The sequence below is a fragment of the Protopterus annectens genome, chromosome 6.part0 (assembly GCF_019279795.1).
Source record: "Protopterus annectens isolate FY-2018-M chromosome 6.part0, PAN1.0, whole genome shotgun sequence".
Classification (NCBI taxonomy): Eukaryota; Metazoa; Chordata; order Ceratodontiformes; family Protopteridae; genus Protopterus; species Protopterus annectens.
In genome coordinates, this window is record NC_056737.1 from 228,787,534 (window position 1) to 228,807,218 (window position 19,685).

The window sequence follows — 19,685 nt, forward strand, 5'->3', positions numbered from 1 at the left end:
ACTGCCTTAACAGCTACATATTTTAATTCCTGGGCCAGAACCTATGGAAGCATCACTACAACTGGGTTACAGGAAGGAGGAAACTGCTGTTGGACTGATACACTATAACAAGTCTCAATAAATAATAACGTTTCTGAGCCAATTCTATTCAGAATTCTAAAGTCAACGTTAAATTTAAACTTTATGGTACTTATGTCTACAAACAGTCAGACACTTAAAACAATTTTTAAAGGTAATAAAGAAAGAGCATAAATTACCATGGGAAGAGGACTGTACTTCTGGGTGATTAGAACTAGCCCAGAACATACTTAAATGATATACGTTCCAGGGAATGGAGGGACAGATAAAAGACTAATATTTTTGACCAGCCAGTAATTAATCAGCTCATCTAGGACACTACCAGAAATGAAAGAAATTTAGTTGTGACCATAACCATGTTAGAGATACATATGGATATCAGAAGGCACCATTGATCACCCGTAAGTGTTTCACAGTGACAGCAGGGATAGGAAGAAAAAAAAACAATGGTCTGTCCATTTAGAGGAGCATATTATTTTGACCCAGCAAAGAGGATCACATCTAAGGTGAGGGTCTGGAGACAAAGTATAGGAATGAATGAGCACTAAGAATGGCTCAGCAATGGTGTACATGAGGTTTAAAACTGAGAAAGTTCCGATAAGAAGGTCAGTGTTAGGACAAGAGTATATCTGACTTTCAAAATGGCTGCGTTTTCTCTTGGCCGAGAGAGGAAACTGTGAGGGTCATATTTCATCAAATGTAAGCGCAAATAATTTAAATTATTTATTTATTTATTTATTTGCCGTTTGTTTACCAGGATAGTCCACTGGGCTAGAAATTAGCCCATTTTCAATGGAGGTCCAGGGAGAAAAGCTCCTAATCCAATTTTACAACACAATGTACAGTTTTACAGTATAAGAGATCAGTTTTTAGTTATACATAGTTTGTAATAAAAATCCACAACAGTTTGTAACTTTTATACAAGTTTAACTGAGGTAATCAAACATAGTTTATTGCTTTTACCTAACAATCTAGAAGAGAGGGCTCTTCTGCTGTGAGTAATACGGCATTAATTAATGCACAGAAAGGAAATGCTATGCATATAGAGGAAGCTGTTACAGCTTTAGACCCTTTTGCAAGTGAATCTACAGGTCAAGAAGTGTTGGCTGATAGGACTATGCTGGTGAGGTACATAACAGCAGTATCACTGCCACTGAGACAACAAGCAGTTTTTTAGGTGAAACAAATCTAAAAATAAGCCTACAGCTTCCAATACAGGTGCAGCAGAGGGAGAGAGATCGAAGCAGGCAAAGAGAAACACCACAAAGGAAAGACTTCATATGTTCTTAGGTTCATAGGTTAGTACTAGGCTAATTGCCTTTGTGGGCCATTTTAAGCCTAGCCATTTACCCCATCTGAGAATCAAACCCTGGATCTTGTGTTTGGGGACGAGACCAAAGATAGGCCCTGTAACAAGAAGCAGAAAGACTTAGCAGGACATATTGTTGTTAACTTGTATGGTCTTGAATTTTTTGAAATGGAACTGAGATTACTAGACAATGGTTTAACTTTTATTCCATCTGGTAATGGCTTATTGAATGACAGCATTACAGAGTTAAGAATGTTTGTTAGAAATTTAGATCTGGAAATGTTATTTGGGAATAATAATGACAATGCTGAAAATGCCTTAAAAAGAAGTAATACTTTTTTGCCTAATAGTACAGCGACTGTCACAACCTTTTTACAGTTATGTGAGAATGATGTCTATGATTTGCTTTTTAATGGAAAATCATATAGTTTTCACAACTTGAATGTTAGTGAAAGAAAAATATTAATGGATTTAGTTGAAAGGACTGACATTATACTGAAACCAGATGATAAAGGTTGGAAAACAGTTATATTTAATGTACAACAATATCAAGAACTTTCAATGCAGATTATTGTTGTGTCTTTCAGCTTTTTCTGGTTAGGGGTCGCCACAGTGGAACTCTGGTCTACTAATGATTGGCAGTAGATTTTTACGTGCCAAGTTGCCGGCCCTGATGCACAACCTTCAACGAAGGTAAGCCAATTCACGCATGTCTCCACACAGAAGATGCTCTATCTGAGAATCGAACAGGACAACGTCTTACTGTGAGGCAACAACGCTACCGCAGCACCACCACCGCAGTGTACAACAATATCAAGAACTAATGCATGAATTCTTAAATGATAGTGCAACATTTAAAGTTATAAATGTTATTGAGCTGAATAGAATAATTTATAGGATTAAAACTGAATTTTATGACTATTTGATGCAACTAGCGATTACTCCTGAACAGTATAATTATTTCTATATAGAACATCCTGTTTGCCCTGTCATATATGGGTTGCTAAGCTTCATAAAAACTTGCTTCACCCCCCCCCCAATGAGACCCATACTCTCAGGAAAACAATGGGCTACCACAACAATCTCAAAATATTTAGACCAGCAACTTAAACTTTTATTGAAACATAGTATGTCCTATATAAAGGACACTGGTGAATTTTTATAGAGTCACTGAAAAGGTTTTCAGATATAAATATGATAAATGTATTGTTTGTCACTATGGATATTAAGTCCTTATTTGGAAAACAATGGGCTACCACAGCAATCTCAAAATATTTAGAACAGCAACTTAAACCTTTATTGAAACATAGTATGTTCTATATAAAGGACACTGGTGAATTTTTAGAGTCACTGAGAAGGTTTTTAGATATAAATGTGATAAATGTATTGTTTGTAACTATGGATATTAAGTCCTTATTTATGGCCATTCCTAACAATATAGGTATTGAATATGTTAGAGAATTTCTAGTTAAACATAGTATTTTTACAGCAAACAAAATTTCATCTCTGTGTTCTTTACTGGAGATTGTTCTACAAAATAATGTTTTCGTGTTTGGGGATGATGTGATCATCAGACTTCAGGAGTAACTATGGGCACACCTGTAGCCAACAGCTATGCTAACATATTACTGGCTAGATGAGAAGAATACACTATTTTTGATTCTAACAAAAATGAATACTGCAATAGTGCTTTAATGCATAACAAACGCATTGTAGATGACATAGTATTGCTTTAGAGAGGTAGTAGGGAGGCATTGGAGTTATTTGTTGAACATCTAAAAAATAGCACCAGCTTCCTTAAGTTTGAAATGTCTTGTTCAGTAGAGGAAATCACCTTTTGAGCTGTTAAACTGATGAATATTGGTGGTAGAATTCATACATCAATATATCGAAAAGCGGTACAAGCAACTACGTATGTACATAATTCCAGTATGCACCCACCCACATTTATAAAGGTGTAGTAAAAAGTCAATTCTTGAAAGCCAGTAAGTTAAATACTACTGAAGAGGGGTTTGCAGCTGAGATTAATAGTATGACACAGGATTTTTGACAAGAGGCTATAATAGAGGTTTATTAACTAAGAATGCAGAATATTTTAGATCTGAAAGGCCCAGCTTGGCCAAACCATGTCTACTTAGAGAAGACAATAATGCCCAGAATAATAGCTCTGTGAGAGAAGCTGGACTTAATAAACTAGAATACACGATGAAGTATAACAGACATTCTAGACAGATTCAGTCCATAATTAAAAGAAATTGGACTGTTCTTAGTTCTGATGTTAATGTTAGGAAAATAATAGGAGTCCTGGGCCCTCTCCTGTTTGGTATCTACTTCTCTGAAGTACAGGCTAACACAAAAGGGCTTTGGCTAATGAAGTTCGCAGATGACTGCAAACTAAGAGCCATAATAGAAACTCCTAATGATGTGGACATCCTACAAAAGGGCCCCACTGAGACAGATGCCTGGTGTCAAAGCCATGGCCTCAAGCTCAATGCCAAAAAGTGCATTGTCATTCCCTTTGGTAAAAACTCTGTACCCATGAACTACCACATAGGCGGTAGTATACTTAACACTGAAAATGTGATAAGAGACCTTGGGACACAGGTGGACAGTAGTCTCTCCTTTGATAATCACATCACCACAGTAGTCAGGAAATCCTTCTACGTGGCACACTTCATCACAAAAAGTTTCTCATCCAGAAAAAAAGAGGTCATTGTTCCCCTCTACTCATCACTCATTAGACCCATTATAGAGTACAATGCCCCTTTTGGTATGTACCTCAAAAGACATCTACAACAACTGGAAAGGCTGCAGAAATACCTCACAAAGAGGATTACTGGCCTCAAACAGATGCCCTACGCAGACCATCTAAAAAAACTCCAGCTTTACTCCGTTGCATATCTCCTACTCAGAGGTGATCTCTACCTAACATACAAAGCTATGTCAAACCCAGAGCTGTTGGATATGCTCCAGTTAAAGAAATCCCAATCCCTTCAAGCTACATGCTATAGGGACCTAAACCTTGTCACCACAATAAACAGAACATGCTGGAGGGATAGATTCCTGTCTCAGAGACTTCCCATACTCTGGAATAAACTACCTATCTATATCAAACAAAGCTCCTCAGTAGCGCTCTTCAAGAAAAATCTTGATGATTGGATGGGAAATAGGAAATTCACCCCAGGGATCACCTCTGTGGCTCTGCTCGACAGTGGCACAGGAAAATTATTTTCTTGGGTGGCAAAAGCCAGGGTATCTTTTTGGCTGGGCTTGTATAGGCCCCAGGGTCAATAGCCTAGTACCTACCTATGAACCTATGAACCTAAGGCCTTATTTATATATAAGAAAGAGAAGAATCTTAAACAACTTCTCTGTTATAAAGATTTTGGTAAAAAAAGCTACATAGATTTAACAAGGGGACAGTCCCCTGCTATAACTGCATTTTTTTGTAAGTTCATTAATATGAAGACAGAATTTATACAGCCCATAACACAAGCTAATTTTATTTTTAAGGCATTTGGGACATGCAATAGTGAAAATTTAGTCTATATGGCTAATTGTGAGAAATGTTTATGTTTGTATATTGGCAAAACCAACTGCAAATTTAAGGAGAGAATTTCCTCCCATTTATCTGACATAAGTAGAGGGGTTGAGACAAATGCACCTAGCAAGCATATTTTACATTGTGGAAACAAGCATGCTTTTAAATTCAGGATATTGCAGAGTGTTTGCAAGAATAAGAGGGGCAGGGACATTGTGAATGCTACAGAGAGAGCAGAATATAAATGGATAAACTTTTTTAGATCTAATGTCTACCCAGGGCTTAATAAAACTAACAGTATTAAACCCATTTTAAAACTAAGACAAGCATATGTCAGTTAGAATACTATATTTGTCCTATGAAGTTTTTTAGGTTATAATAAAGCATTTTAGTATACTATTAAGTTGACTATTGTTTTTAGTGAAGTTGTCTAAACTAGGTTTAGTCAATTAATTATATAAATTGTATAATTATATAATGTGCTTATGAGTTACATTATGTGATTGGCTGGGGTTATATATTTATTATGTGGTTGTAATGCATTGATTCATTCTTAAAAAAGAGTTTCAATTCGAAAACTTGATGTAATAAACCCTGTTTTACATGGATGGTTGTGCTGTGCCTTTTTGTTACTGGATTTAATTTTGTGTTGGTTCACCAGTACGTTTAGTTGTTCTACAGCTGGTTCTTGGACTCTGTTAGGACAAAGGTAACTAACTGGTGAAATACTGCAGCAGTCATTCTTGACTCCATTATTCTTAAGTGGATTGTTTTAGACATACCACTGGGAAGTAAAAACATGATCAGCATCTCTGCTGCCCACAAAAATAGATACTGCAGCAGTGCATCATGTTTGTAAGACTGCAATTTATTTATTATTATTCATTTATTTGTCTTTGTTTATCAGGAAAGTCTGACTGGGTAATACCCATTTTCAGCGGAGGCCTGGGTAGAAAAGCTCCATTTGCTTACATTGCAGTATACTAAGTTCCAGTTAAACACAGAGTAGTTACATTTCTATTTACATTTATACAGAAACAGTAGTTACATTTATACATTCTAAGATTTTACAGAGGTGGAAGTTACTAAAGAGAAAGCCTACGTATAACTTAGTGGACTGTACAGGCAGCAGTTATGTATATATATATTTTCTCATTTCAGTGAGAGGTTGACAGCATTCTGTTTAAGGACAGTATTTGGAGAGTATTGTACAGTGAACACAATATCTTAATCTTGTGATGAGCATGTGCAGTATCAGAATTGGTTAAGATGTTTAAGCAGTGGTTTAAAACTATTGAGTTTGTCAGAGAGGTTTTTTTTTGTGTGGGGATACTATTGCAGAGCTTAGCAACATATTGGGAGTACAGCAAGTCTCCTGCAACATTATTTGACTTACTTGTATGTAATAAGAATTTGTTAATAGAGCAAAGGTCCCTTGCTGGACAGTGGGAGAGTAATAAGTTTTGTAATGCAGGGCATTGCACTACAAAGTGCAATAAGATGTAATATAATGAAAGATTTATAACCAGGCAGTACCTGCAAATGATTGGTTGAGATCAATGTACAGTGTACTACCCTGGCAAAAAATTATAAAATAAAATAAATATAAAGGCTGACAGTGAACAGAAAGGTCACAATTCAAGTTCAGTGCAAACAAATGCAAAGTGTTATATGTGTGGCCCTGCAATGTTTATGTAAGGTGTCACTGGGTGGATGAGGAAAAAGTGACAACACAGCAGTCAAGGTTTCTTGTCACTGGGCAGATGAGGAAAAAGTGACAACACAGCAGGAAAAGTTTCTGAGGGTGTAATCACATGTAGACTGGACCAACATGGACAGTATGAGAAGACAGTGGCAACATTAATAAATGAGTATAATCTAAAGAGGTCAGACTCCAGAAGCAAAGAGATACTGTTCCCATTTTACAGGGAAATGGTCAGGCCACAGCCTGGCACTATGTGCAGTTCTGGTGCCCATACAAGGACAGGAGCAGTACAGCGTTTGTAAAATTTGATGACAAAGTCACCAGAAGGACATGAAAAGGTAGAAAAAGGGCAATACCAGTGGCTATAAAACCTGCAGCTCTTCTTGGTGGAGAACAGGACAAATAGAGGACATGATCTGTGTGCAAAGATCACATTCGGAAGATCTGAAAGGGTCACCATGAATAAGAAAGAGGATGATGAAAGGGTCAAAATCAGCACATTCTAGGGACCATCTACTCCCTACATCTAGATCCCAGAAAGGGTTGTGGACACAAAGAATGGATCCCAAGAATGTGTTGTATAGAGCAGCTCCATAGATGCATTGAAGATGTCATGGGACAGACAGATAAAAGCTGAGTGGGAAGGGAGGATGATATAGAGGAAAAATGTTGACTTTAGCAAAAGATAAGGCTAGACAGGCAAACTGTTCCCAATTGGTGTTAGGCAAGCATGATGTAATATAATGCATCTATGATCCCTGTGACACTATGATGCAATATGTTATCTCCAACTGCCCAGTCCCTAGATGGACATACCATCCACAGATGTGTCTAAGTGATGTCTCTACCACTCCTTAAGATCCTCTAATAGAGGACTTGATAACTTGCATTTAGGTCTTTTCACTTTGTATATCCTATGGATGCACCCTTAACAACCACAATTGGTGGCTGTGTGAACATAACCTCAGTGTCACATATCATCCATTCTGTAAGCATCCCACATGGCTCTGTGCTGTGTTTCAGCTATTGTATGTATTACTGCTGATTGGTCTATCATAGAACACATACATCATTTTGCTCGCATGTGTAACTGTCCATCATACATTGTAAAGGGGTCATGCACTTTACTAGCCTGTACATACAGAAGATGCAGCAGCATGGTTGGCAATCTACACAGTATTACTTCACAATCTCCTATTCTCTAATCTTCAGAAATACTATACATTTACTTTTGGGCTGTCACTATCTTTGCCTCATGGCTGAAATTTTCCATTGGTAGTGCCTACTTTTGCTTTAGCATTGCAGTTGATCATACTAGCATTCATCTGTTAGCACACTATTTTTCAATGTGCCACCAACTAAGAGCGCCCCCATTTCTTTGAGTAGCATTCTATGTTAAGGATAATGAACTAAGTTTCTAGAACAATAGGCATTAAGTATGTTGTAATCTGTATAATTAGCATATGGGACCCTTACAGCTGCTGCAGCTCATGGCAGCACAAAATACAAGAACTTGCAGCCATGGGTTCTTGCAATTGTTTCTCCATCCACGTAACTGGCTGAGCACCTGCTTGAACTCAAAATGAGTTCAGGGCCACAGCTGCCACAGTAAATGGAGTCCATCAAGGTCTCATCACAGAACTGATAAGTGGGGAAGGAAAATGGGAAAAGGGGCTTTAAGTTTAGGGGGGATGGGGGACTTTTCGATTTAGGGAGCGATTGGTAGTTCGCTCAGAGTTAGGGTTAGAGAGGAGAATGGGAATGTTATGGTTAGGGAGCAATTGGAAGTTGTGTCAAAGTTAAGGTTAGGGAGAGAACAGGAGATTGCTCAGAATTAGGGTTAGGGAGATGGTTCTGAGTTAGGGTTAGGATGGAAAGGGAGATTTCTGGTTTATGGAGGGATTTGGAGTTGTTTTTAGAGTTAGGGTCAGGGTTCTGGGAGGGATAGCTAGCTTACTGGTAATGCATAAGAAGTTGGGTAGTGGAAGTTAGGGCACTTGTCAACACGAGCAAGTAGGGAAGTCTGTCATCTGCTAATGGTGTGTGAGCATTTGTTGAAGACTCTTAGCATACACTATATCCTGGATTTTCTGGCTTCATGCAGAACATTTTACTGGATTCCAAACATTCCATGTGGATTGGCACACAATGTGTATCATCCTCCACATTGCATATATTGTTTTCCCTCTGTCTTTTGTCATTTATTTATATTTTATACTATTATCTTTTGAACGCTGCTAAGTATGCAATGGTATATCCTTCAAATTTTGTAAGAAATCTAAAACTAGAGTAAAATTGAGGTTTGACTAACAGTTAGAATTTGACAAACTGCAAACTATAACAAAATTCTCAAAATATAACTTTTCTTTCCAGATCTTTCCTGCAGAGCTGGTTCTGCCAAGTTGGAACTTCCAAGTTGGCAAATGGAAATAAATACAAAAACATTCAATTTAAACAAAAAATTGTAACTGTTATCATCAATTTGAAATTAATAAAAACAGACATACTGTGTTATAAATGAGGCCTGAAATGATTAACCATTTGTTGTAAAGGTGAGATTTTTCAAGCTTTAATGTAGGTGCATAAATAGCTACACTAAATGAAAAGATTATTAAAAGTGTTGAATTTGCACCTGTGAGTAAAGTCAAATTTTGCTTCACAAGCAAATCCATCCATCTATCAGATCCATCAACATTTTTCTTTCTTTGCACTTGAGGTCAGGGTGTCACCTCAGCAGTGACATGACCCAGTATAATTCTCTAAATTTCTTTCATGAGATAATGTCAATTTTTGTTGGAAATATAGTAATTTATACACAGAGCAAAAACAGTTGAAAATAATTATAGGAGCGCAATTTTCATGCAAAATATTTCAAGTATAGCAGATAAATGTCGTACTGCCTTCATATAGTTATCATAGACGTACAACTATACTTGAAGTAAAGACTCATTACTGAACTTACTGTTTAAACAGTTCTGTTCTTCTACAGTCTTCCAGTAAATCAGACTGTCAGAAGCTTATTTCACTGGATTTTTTTTTTAAATTTGGTAACTAAGAAGTCTCAGTAGAGCATTCAGATTACTTTTACAGAGGAAAATTGATTGGATAAATGAACAAACTCTACTTGCATACTCAAAAGTGGGCAAAATGCCTATATACCTCAGCATGTGGTAAAACTGTATGCACCTGCTACTGCTACCAATATTCAATTTTCAAAAACTCTGTGTGTGTGTGTGTGTGTGTGTGTGTGTGTGTGTGTGTGTGTGTGTGTGTGTGTGTGTGTGTGTGTGTGTGTGTGTGTGTGTGCGTGTGTGTGTGTATATACATATATATATATGGATTCACTTCATAATCTCAAAATACTGAAGCATCGAATTTCAGTATCTCGAAACTATGAAATCAAATCCACAAAACACCAAAACTACAAAACCCCTAGCCCAAAACCGTGAAATTCAAAACACCGAACAAACCGCATACACTACACCATACATACACCACAACACCCACATCACAACATAAACAAACAAAAACTACACACATACACAACCCACACCCCACTCACTTATATATACTAACTCCGAGATCGCACACAAACAGGAAACAAAAGCAAACTCACACACACACATTCTCCAGTCCCTCACACACGCATCAAACATATCAGCACACTCAAACACACTCTAACCCCCACTCAAATCCCTTACAAAACACTCACTTACCTGACAAAACACCTAGATCCACACACAGCACCGCGCACCATAAACACACAATCCCAGACATCATGTAGCGTAAGGCCATAACCACGAATTTGAGATATTCGAATTCGGGATTATGAACTTTCGCTATTTTAAACATTCGGGTTTATAGTCTCGAGATACTGAAGTTCGACATTTCAGTATTTCAAGATTATAAATGGCTTATATATATATATATATATATATATGGATTTACTTTTCTTTATCGATATTTCACAATCTAGAAAAAGAAAAGTAAAACCCCACTTCTGCGAAAGTGCACTACATCGAAAGTGCACTTTTGCAAAGGCTGATTTAAAAGCAGAAAAAAATACTGTAAACACTGTTTTGCAGGGGGGCAAGCCCCCCCCCCCCTGCATTCCCCATGTCAGGGGCTGCACCCCGCACACACCCCAACTTAAATATACTAACTCCGAGATTGCACTACAATGAGGAAAAGGATATATTTCTTTATCCCACTGTAACATGCTTTGGTGAATCATCTTTTGCGAAAGTGCACTTCCGATGTAGTGCACTTTTGCTTATGTGGGTTCAGCCTTCTGTTTCTTGATAAAGTCTGTTTTCAAAAAACAGAAGGAGATCCATATATACACATATAATTTTTTTTTTGCTTTGTTTTTTGAATACAAGCCCCTCTTAGCAACCCCTACACCCCTGCTACTTACATAAACCTGTTCCATGATCACAATACCATGGGAAAGGGCAATTTCTCCATTTCCCACTCCTCTGTAATCTCACACATAAAAAAAGCTGGCAATAAACGATCACTTCCATTTCAATAAACTGTACTGGCTTTTTATTCTCTTTGACCAGCTGTCAGTGGCAGTAATGGCAGACATACGCACACATATATATGCACACACACACACACACACACACACACACACACACACGCACACACGCACACACGCACACACGCACACACGCACACACGCACACACACACACACACACGCACACACAACTTATATATGATATTGAATGACAAATATATTTAAAAAAAATATATTGACTTCTCATACATCATAACAACATAAACAAGCTCCCTGTACCCCCCAACATACCCATAAATTTATAGACACAACTCTGAGATTGCACAGCTGTGCAGAGAAAGGTAAATAACCATTACTGCACTCTTTTCTAATCACATATACAAAAAAGAAATCAACAAAAGCACCTCCAAGTTAAAAAAAACAGCTTTAAACAAAGTACCCCCCTCCAACACCAACAACCACAACCGTGCCACCCACCAGACCTCCTTGATGGCTACACACTGAACAGCTTAATTTAAGCTTTCCCAGTGTGAAGACAGAAAATGAGAAATAAGAGCTATTTGTAGGCTTCTAGGGCCCAAGCCTTTCTGTGTTGGAGGGAAGCCTTCTAGCTTAATTTTGTTTCTTAGAACTAGCCAGTTTTTTGTTTCAGCACTTGTTCAGAACTCATTGTAAGCACTAAATAAGCTACAAATTACTACAGCACTCAACTTGCCTCACTGTCTAGAGGAAAACAGTTTCTAGTACTTAACAAATAAGCACCTATCCAGGCATGTCTAAGGGTCAGCCCCAGGTGTTTTCTCCTGTCTACCTGATGAATCTGGGCATCTTGGGGCAATGCAGTAATTGCCTCATGTACACAGACAACCCTCTCCTCCTACCACCCAACACTACAACCTGTGAGAGATGCACTTATATAGCCAAACTGGAAGCAAAGCTCTCTTCACCCAAGACTGGACTAGACAGTCAAGAGGAGAAGGTAAATACTTGCACCACACCACACTCAGCACATAGTCCCTCAAAACCTACACCACCAAAACACACACATAGAAACACAAAACACACACCTACATTCGCGGCGGCTCTCAGTAAAAACCTGCCCAAGTAACAGAGACCTCCAAAGCAGAAACACAAGCAACCTCCAGCCCCCAACACAACCCAAATGACACATAGCCCACAAACTCAGTGTGACAATCAACCACATCCCATAAGGCATAACAACGTACCCAACACTCTAGTCATAGGTGACTCTATAGTCAGGCACACTGATGTTCCACTCACCAGGCTAAACAAGGAGAAAGTTACTGTCAGCTGCCTGCTGGGTGCCAGGATCCGCCACATAACGCATGCACTCAGGTCACTCCACAACAAGTACAAATATGACTCTGTCATTGTCCATGTTGGTGTGAATGACCTGAGACGTACCTCCTTGGACTACATGAAAAGGGACATGGAGGAGCTGTCCGATCTTGTAGCCCAGGCAGGTATGACCCTAGCCCTGAGTAGCATACTGCCATCACCTAGAATGATACCACAGTACAAGGACAAAATGACTGACTTCAACAATTGGCTAAGCTTCTGGTGTCATTCTAAGGGGATCCAGTATCTGTCTGCCTGGGATGACATGATCGACAAGCCACAATGCTTTGCCAGAGATGGCCTGCACCTGTCGCCCCTGGGATTCCGGATACTGGCTAAGGCTCTAGCCACCCCTATAGTGCCTTTTTTAGGCAAGGTTCAAATGACAAATTCACCACCCTAACAGGTACAGGCAAGAAGAATCTGAGGGTATTGCTACTCAATGCTAGAAGTCTAAACCTCAAAATGCACTCTCTCGAGGCAGTCCTTAAAATGGAGAACATTGACATCTGTGCAGTGACAGAGACCTGGTTCACGGCTCCAGAGAGTACCCCTGCATTACCAGGCTATAATTCATACCGCACCTTTCGGCCACCTAACCTGGACCGAAACACTAAAGGTGGTAGCGTGTCCATATTCATTAAGGATATCCACACCTCCAGGCTAGTTGCTCAGCATAATGCATCCGAGGTTATCCAAGTGCAACTAACTCTGGGCAAGACCGCAATCCAAATTGTAGCTTGCTACAGATCCGCCACCATGCCCCAGGATTCCCACTCCTCATTTCTTAATACACTGGAAAATATTAGGGCACAACCTAACACCCTAATAATGGGCAATTTCAACTACCCTACCATTAACTGGGAAAACTACTTATGTACCAACTCTTATGCTCAACGTTTTCTGGAATTCATAAATTCCAATGCCATGGATCAACTTATCCACACCCCCACCAGGGGCAGCAATATCCTAGACCTGGTTATTACCAACATGGGCAACCGGTGCTCCACACCAGAGGTCAATTCCACGTTGGTCAGACCCAACCATAAGCTAATCACCCTAGACATCCACATCCCTCCCCCACCCCCCATTAGGGAAACCACAGTAAAAAATTTCTCCAAAGCCAACTTCACGCTTTCTTAAGGCAGAAGTGGCAAACTTCACAACACCCATGCTGACGGACAATAGAGGTATGACTGCTGAATCCTACACAAATGCACTTTATAAGCACTTACATGAGTGCATGGATCATGCAATCCCTAACAGAACCAAGATGCTATCCTCCAAAAAAAGGAAGCCAATCTGGTGGTCCCCTGCCAGAAACAAACTCTACAACAGAAGAAAGAAACTGTTGCAAAAAAGAGTAAAATCCCATGATTGGAGAAACTCCCTGGTCAGCTTCAGTAAGAAGCTGAGATCCCTCATAAAATCCTCCAAAGCTAGTTATGAAAACAAAATCACCACTGATTCTAAAGACAACCACAAAGCATTCTATAGCTATGTCAGGAATCTCAAGGGCAACACTCAGATCTGCTCTGAGTTACAGCACAATGGCACTAAATATACAGAACCAACGGATATTGCCAACATCCTGGCAGATAGGTTCAGTGCTAACTTTACCCCTCTGTCATCCCCTAAAGGGCCCATCTCTATACCAGAAGAATGCAAAATTCCTGTAATCACGGCTGCACAGGTAAAAAACACACTATCCAAAGCCAAGAACACAGCATTCATGGGACCTGATGACATCCCAGGCTGTGTTCTACATAAACTACAGAGCAAACTGGCACCCCACCTAAGTACCATGTTCAATCATAGCCTCACCTCAGGCTATGTGCCCACTGAAAGGTGCACAGCAACAGTTATCCCACTCCACAAAGGGGGAGCCACCACAGACCCCGGAAACTACAGTCCCATTAGCCTAACGAGCCTGGTCTGCAAAGCTATGGAGCGTATCATCATGGAACTTATAAACAATGACATTGGTAATCTCCAAACTCAGGACCCCACCCAGTTCGGGTTTGTAAAAGGCAGATCATGTCTCCTAAACCTGATAGACTTCTTTGAAGCAGTCACCAAGGCTGTAGATGAGGGTAAGGTGGTTCACACAGCCTATCTAGATCTCGCCAAGGCTTTTGACACCATCCCCCACTCTGGAATTATAGATAAACTCACTAAACTAGGTATAAATCCCTATGTCACAAGATAGGTTGCCAACTGGCTCACTGACAGACTCCACACTGTGAAAGTAGCAGACTCCAAATCCAGGTTCAGACCTGTGACAAGTGGAGTACCAGAGGGTTCAGTCCTGGGTCCTCTCCTGTTTGGTATCTACTTCTCTGAAGTACAGGCCAACACAGAAGGTCTTTGGCTAACGAAGTTCGCAGATGACTGCAAACTAGGAGCCATAATCAAAACTCCGAAAGAAGTGGACATCCTACAAAAGGGCCTTGCTGAGACAGATGCCTGGTGTCAAAGCCATGGCCTCAAGCTCAATGCCAAAAAGTGCATTGTCATTCCTTTTGGTAAAAACTCAGTACCCATGAACTACCACATAGGTGGTAGTCTACTTAACACCGAACGTGTGATAAGAGACCTTGGGACACAGATCGACAGTAGTCTCTCCTTTGATAATCACATCGCCACAGTAGTCAGGAAATCCTTCTATGTGGCACACCTCATCACAAAAGGTTTCTCAACCAGGAAAAAAGAGGTCATTGTTCCCCTCTACTCATCACTCATTAGACCCATTATAGAGTGCAATGCCCCTTTTGGTATGTACCTCACAAGACATCTGCAACAACTAGAAAGGCCACAGAAATACCTCACAAAGAGGATTACTGGCCTCAAAGAGATGCCCTATACAGACCGTCTCAAAAAACTGCAGCTTTACTCCGTTGCATATCACCTACTCAGAGGCGATCTCTGCCTAACACACAAAGCTATGTCAAACCCAGAGCTTTTAGACATGCTCCACTTAAAGAAATCTCAATCCCTACGAGCTACATGCTCTAGGGACCTAAACCTTGTCACCACAATAAACAGAACATGCCGGAGGGATAGATTCCTGTCCCAAAGACTTCCCATACTCTGGAATAAACTACCTGTCTATATCAAACAAAGCTCCTCATTAGCACTGTTCAAGAAAAATCTTGATGATTGGATGGGAGATAGGAAATTCACCCCGGGGATCACTTCTGTGGCTCTGCTCGACAGGGGCACAGGAAAATAATTTTCTTGGGTGGCGAAAGCCAGGGTACCTTTGGCTAGGCTTATATAGGCCCTAGGGCCAATAGCCTAGTACCTACCTATGAACCTATGAACCTATGAAATTGTCCTTTTGGGTAAAATTCAGTTGCTGGCTAGTATGTACACTACCTGGATACCAGCAGAGAAGAAATTCAGAGAACCTGAAAGAAAATCAACCAGACAAGGTGAAGAGAAATCACTGGCTGGGAAGAATCATGCTGATCAGCAAAAAGAAAGTCAAACTTCAGATTTAATACAACAGCCTCCAGTATTTTACAGGAAAATTCATCAAATCTACTCAGAGGTGATTAAAATAAGTGAAACATTGAAGCAATACTTCAACTCAAATAACATAAAATAGAAGAATTTATTTAAGTAGCTATTCAAATGAACTGATAAAATTGTAAAAATCAGTGACTGAAATGAAGAAAAGGCTGGATGAGGATGAGGGTTCTCAAGAAGAGCATTTTCAAAAATTAGTTGTCTTACATGGCAGAGCACTCAAATAAAACCTAAGATTTTCTGCTGTTCTAAAAAAACTGGAAGGAACAGACTGTATTAATTTTATGAAAGCACAAAGAAGCAACTGGACTGACATTAACTGAAAGAGCACATCAAGTATATGCTCCAAACAAAGCCATGAGAAAGCAGTCAAGATATGTACTAGTGAAGATGCAATCATGCAATCATACAAGCAGAAAGAGTTGATCCTGACAAAATTGATGAAGAAGGGAAGAGTATTAAAAACTTGAGACAGCAGAGTGCTTGAGGAAAATGATTATTCACTATACACCAGGCAGAAGAGAAGCAAGTTTATCCCAGCAATCAGGGAACATCGACAGACAGGTGTAAGATTTAAGCAACTGATTCGTGCTGTCTTCTGAATATCTTTCCTGGAGGATCAAAGACATTTTTGGATGCAGAACAGGTTAAGGAGGAAGCACTTCATACCTGTCCCTTTCTTTATCTTCTTTACTTTGAATCCTTATCATGTACTTCCCTTTTTTTTAATTTGTTTGCCTCTTTCTTTTCTGCTGCTCCCCTTCTGCCTTCTTTTGCTTTCTCTGCATGTTTTCTTTTCCATCTCACCACTATTCTTCGGGATTGTCTTTGCATCTTCCTTTTGTATTTTTTCCATAATGTCCCCCCAGTAACTGTCTTCGTCATTTTCTGGCTCATTCTGCATCACCATTTCTTTAACTAAATCATCCCACAACCCTCCAAACTAGTGGGTTGTAATTATACAGCCACCATTTAGTGACTCATCTCCATCAAACAGATTTCTTTGAAACAGCTCCTCAGAATCCTGCATGCAATCTCCGGTATCTATATTAGCTTTCTCCTTCATGTCTTTCACCAATCCATTATCTTCTTCTTTGTCCATTTGCCTACCTGTTTCTCCAGGCTGCCTCCATGCCTGCAATGGAAACTATAAGTGCTCATGCAAAATGGGTCCTACTAGCAACAATGATAAGTAGGAGAGGTTCCCTGATGCCCTAGCCAAATTTACTAAAATAGTATAACCACCACTTTGGGTATCCCCTCTAAATACGCTACTGGCCTAGTGGGACTAACTGGTTTGAACCCTCTATTATCTGATACATCTTACACAAATCACTGTGTTTAGTACATTTATAAATACATGTAGATATTTAATTCCTCTGGAGTTAACACCTGTTTCCTTTCTTTCTTCCGATCTAGATTCTTTTTTTTTCTCTTTGTCTCTCTAATAAAGAAAATGTAATAATGCTCATTTTAAAAGTATGCAACTGAGAATGAGTTCTCTACAGATAAGCTTTGTTATGGATGATTTTTAAAAACATATTAAGAACTTAAAAAAAACACATGCATGTGCAAGGACATCCTCAGCAAAATATTGCTGAAATAAATTGGATAATTGAAAAGTAATTGTTCTTTAAGAACAAAAATAATCATTGGCACTTGTATATTAATCTGGCCAATTTCAATCGAATGAAAATGCTGCTTGCAGCAAAATAATATCATTATTGCTCCTAAAATTTTGATTGAGAGTAATGCAGATAGTGTGGATTATGCCCAGAACTGTGTTCTAGGCATCAAAAATCATATCTCTTAACTGTACAGATTTTTCCAGAATGTCCAGATTTTTGCCTCATATTTTTGGTCCATTTTGCATAAAATTGTGGTTTTCCTGCAAATTAATGTCAAAGCATTAAAGACCAAAATTAGAAAATAATAGCAGACAATAGCTAATGCAAAACCTGTTATTCTAAGCTTGTAAGAGCAATATTTAAAAATTGTCCCTATTTCTGGGCTTTTGTCCCACTTTTATTTATGGCTTTGTCCAGATTTCTTGCTCTAAGAAGTTGAGAGGTATGATCATAATCCATCTTTTGTATATGGCCTTCAAGGATCTACCATAAAAATCCTAAACTCGTTGCCCTTTTAATTGCCTTCATACAGTAATTTGCCATGTGAAAATATTTTTTTTACTTCTGATTTTAAAATCATGTCTGGGTACTAATCTCAAAACATTCAGCTCATATAAACTCTGTCTCATAACCAGGAGAAAAAACTCACTTCTTGAAAATACAACCTTCCTCTATGTAGCACAGCAAGGCAAGAGTCATATTTTACTTACTAAATTACCCTTCACTTTCTTTAGTTTCTTTACCAGGATCACATGATTCTATGTATATATATATATATATATATATATATATATATATATATATATATATATATATATATGTGTGTGTGTGTGTGTGTGTGTGTGTGTATGTGCTATGCACATGCTCAGACAACATGACCGAATCACCTACATGCTGGGTGAGATAGGGGAGAAATGTCTCCTGAGGGTACTGAGAGCAGTGTGGAGAGAAAGGTGTATCCTAGATGACTGGAGAAAAAGCATACTCATACCAGTGTACAAGAACAAAGGGGCCCTCCAAAACTGTGGGCAGTACCGAAGAATAAAACTTTTATAACACTGCATGAACATTCTATAGAGGATGATTGATAAACAAATGTGCAGAGTAGTAGAAAGTAAGATGGGAGATGAGCAGTTCAGATTCAGATCAGGTATTTGCAGTGAGGCAGATAGTTGCGAAGAAGAGTCCAATTGGGCATTCTTAGACTTGGAGAAAGCATAAAGCAAAGTCCCAAGAAAGCTTATTTGGGCAGTACTCTTATGTTTTGGTGTCCCAGAAACACTAGTAGAATAAGTGCAGGCTATGTACAAGGACCCAATGACTCAAGTACGCACATTGTTCAATCTCAGAAAGGGTTCTCAGTGGGAGTGGGTGTTCACCAAGGTTCAGCTCTGAGCCCACTGCTGTTCAAACTGGTGATGGGCTACATTAGCAAACAGGTCAAAGGGAACAGATCAACAAAGTTGCTGTATGCAGATGGTGTGGCATTACAGGCAGACTTTGAGGAAGAACTTCAGTAAAGGATAGGGGAATGGAATGCATAACTGAAGGCACATGGCATGCAAGTAAGCACAGATAAGACAGTACTTATGGCAGCAAATTGGGGAAAGCAGAAGACTCTGAGAACTCAGATGGAATGGAAGATAATGGAACAGGTTAACAGTTCAAGTATCAGGGAGGGGTGGTTGAGGAGAAGGGAAGTCTGAATGAAGAGGTCAAAGGTAGAATCAGAGGGGCTGTAGCCATTTGGCACAGAATGTCAGGGATAGTGTATGACAGAAGAATGCCAAAGAAGCTGAAAAGTAAGGTGTAGAAAATAGTGGCGTGACCAGTACCACTGTATGGTACAAAAACCTGGGCAATAAAGGCAGAGCAGATGAGGAAGCTAGAGGTGATGGAAATGAAGTGCCTAAGAAGGGTGGTAGGGTGCACACTATGGGACAGACAAAGAAATGAAAACATAAGACCTGATGCCAAAGTAACTCCAATTGCAGAAATAATCAAAGAGAA

The 19,685-nt window shown here is 39.3% G+C and overlaps 1 protein-coding gene across 1 annotated transcript in view; it reads right to left on the minus strand.

Annotated features, from left to right (window-relative positions):
• Positions 1–16,990: 16,990 nt before the first annotated feature.
• LOC122803815 (extracellular calcium-sensing receptor-like) overlaps positions 16,991–19,685 on the minus strand; it is a 233,528-nt gene continuing 230,833 nt past the window's right edge. The window contains exon 9 of the mRNA XM_044073501.1: positions 16,991–17,182. Coding sequence (XP_043929436.1) covers positions 16,991–17,182 — 192 coding nt within the window. The remainder of the gene's footprint in view (positions 17,183–19,685) is intronic.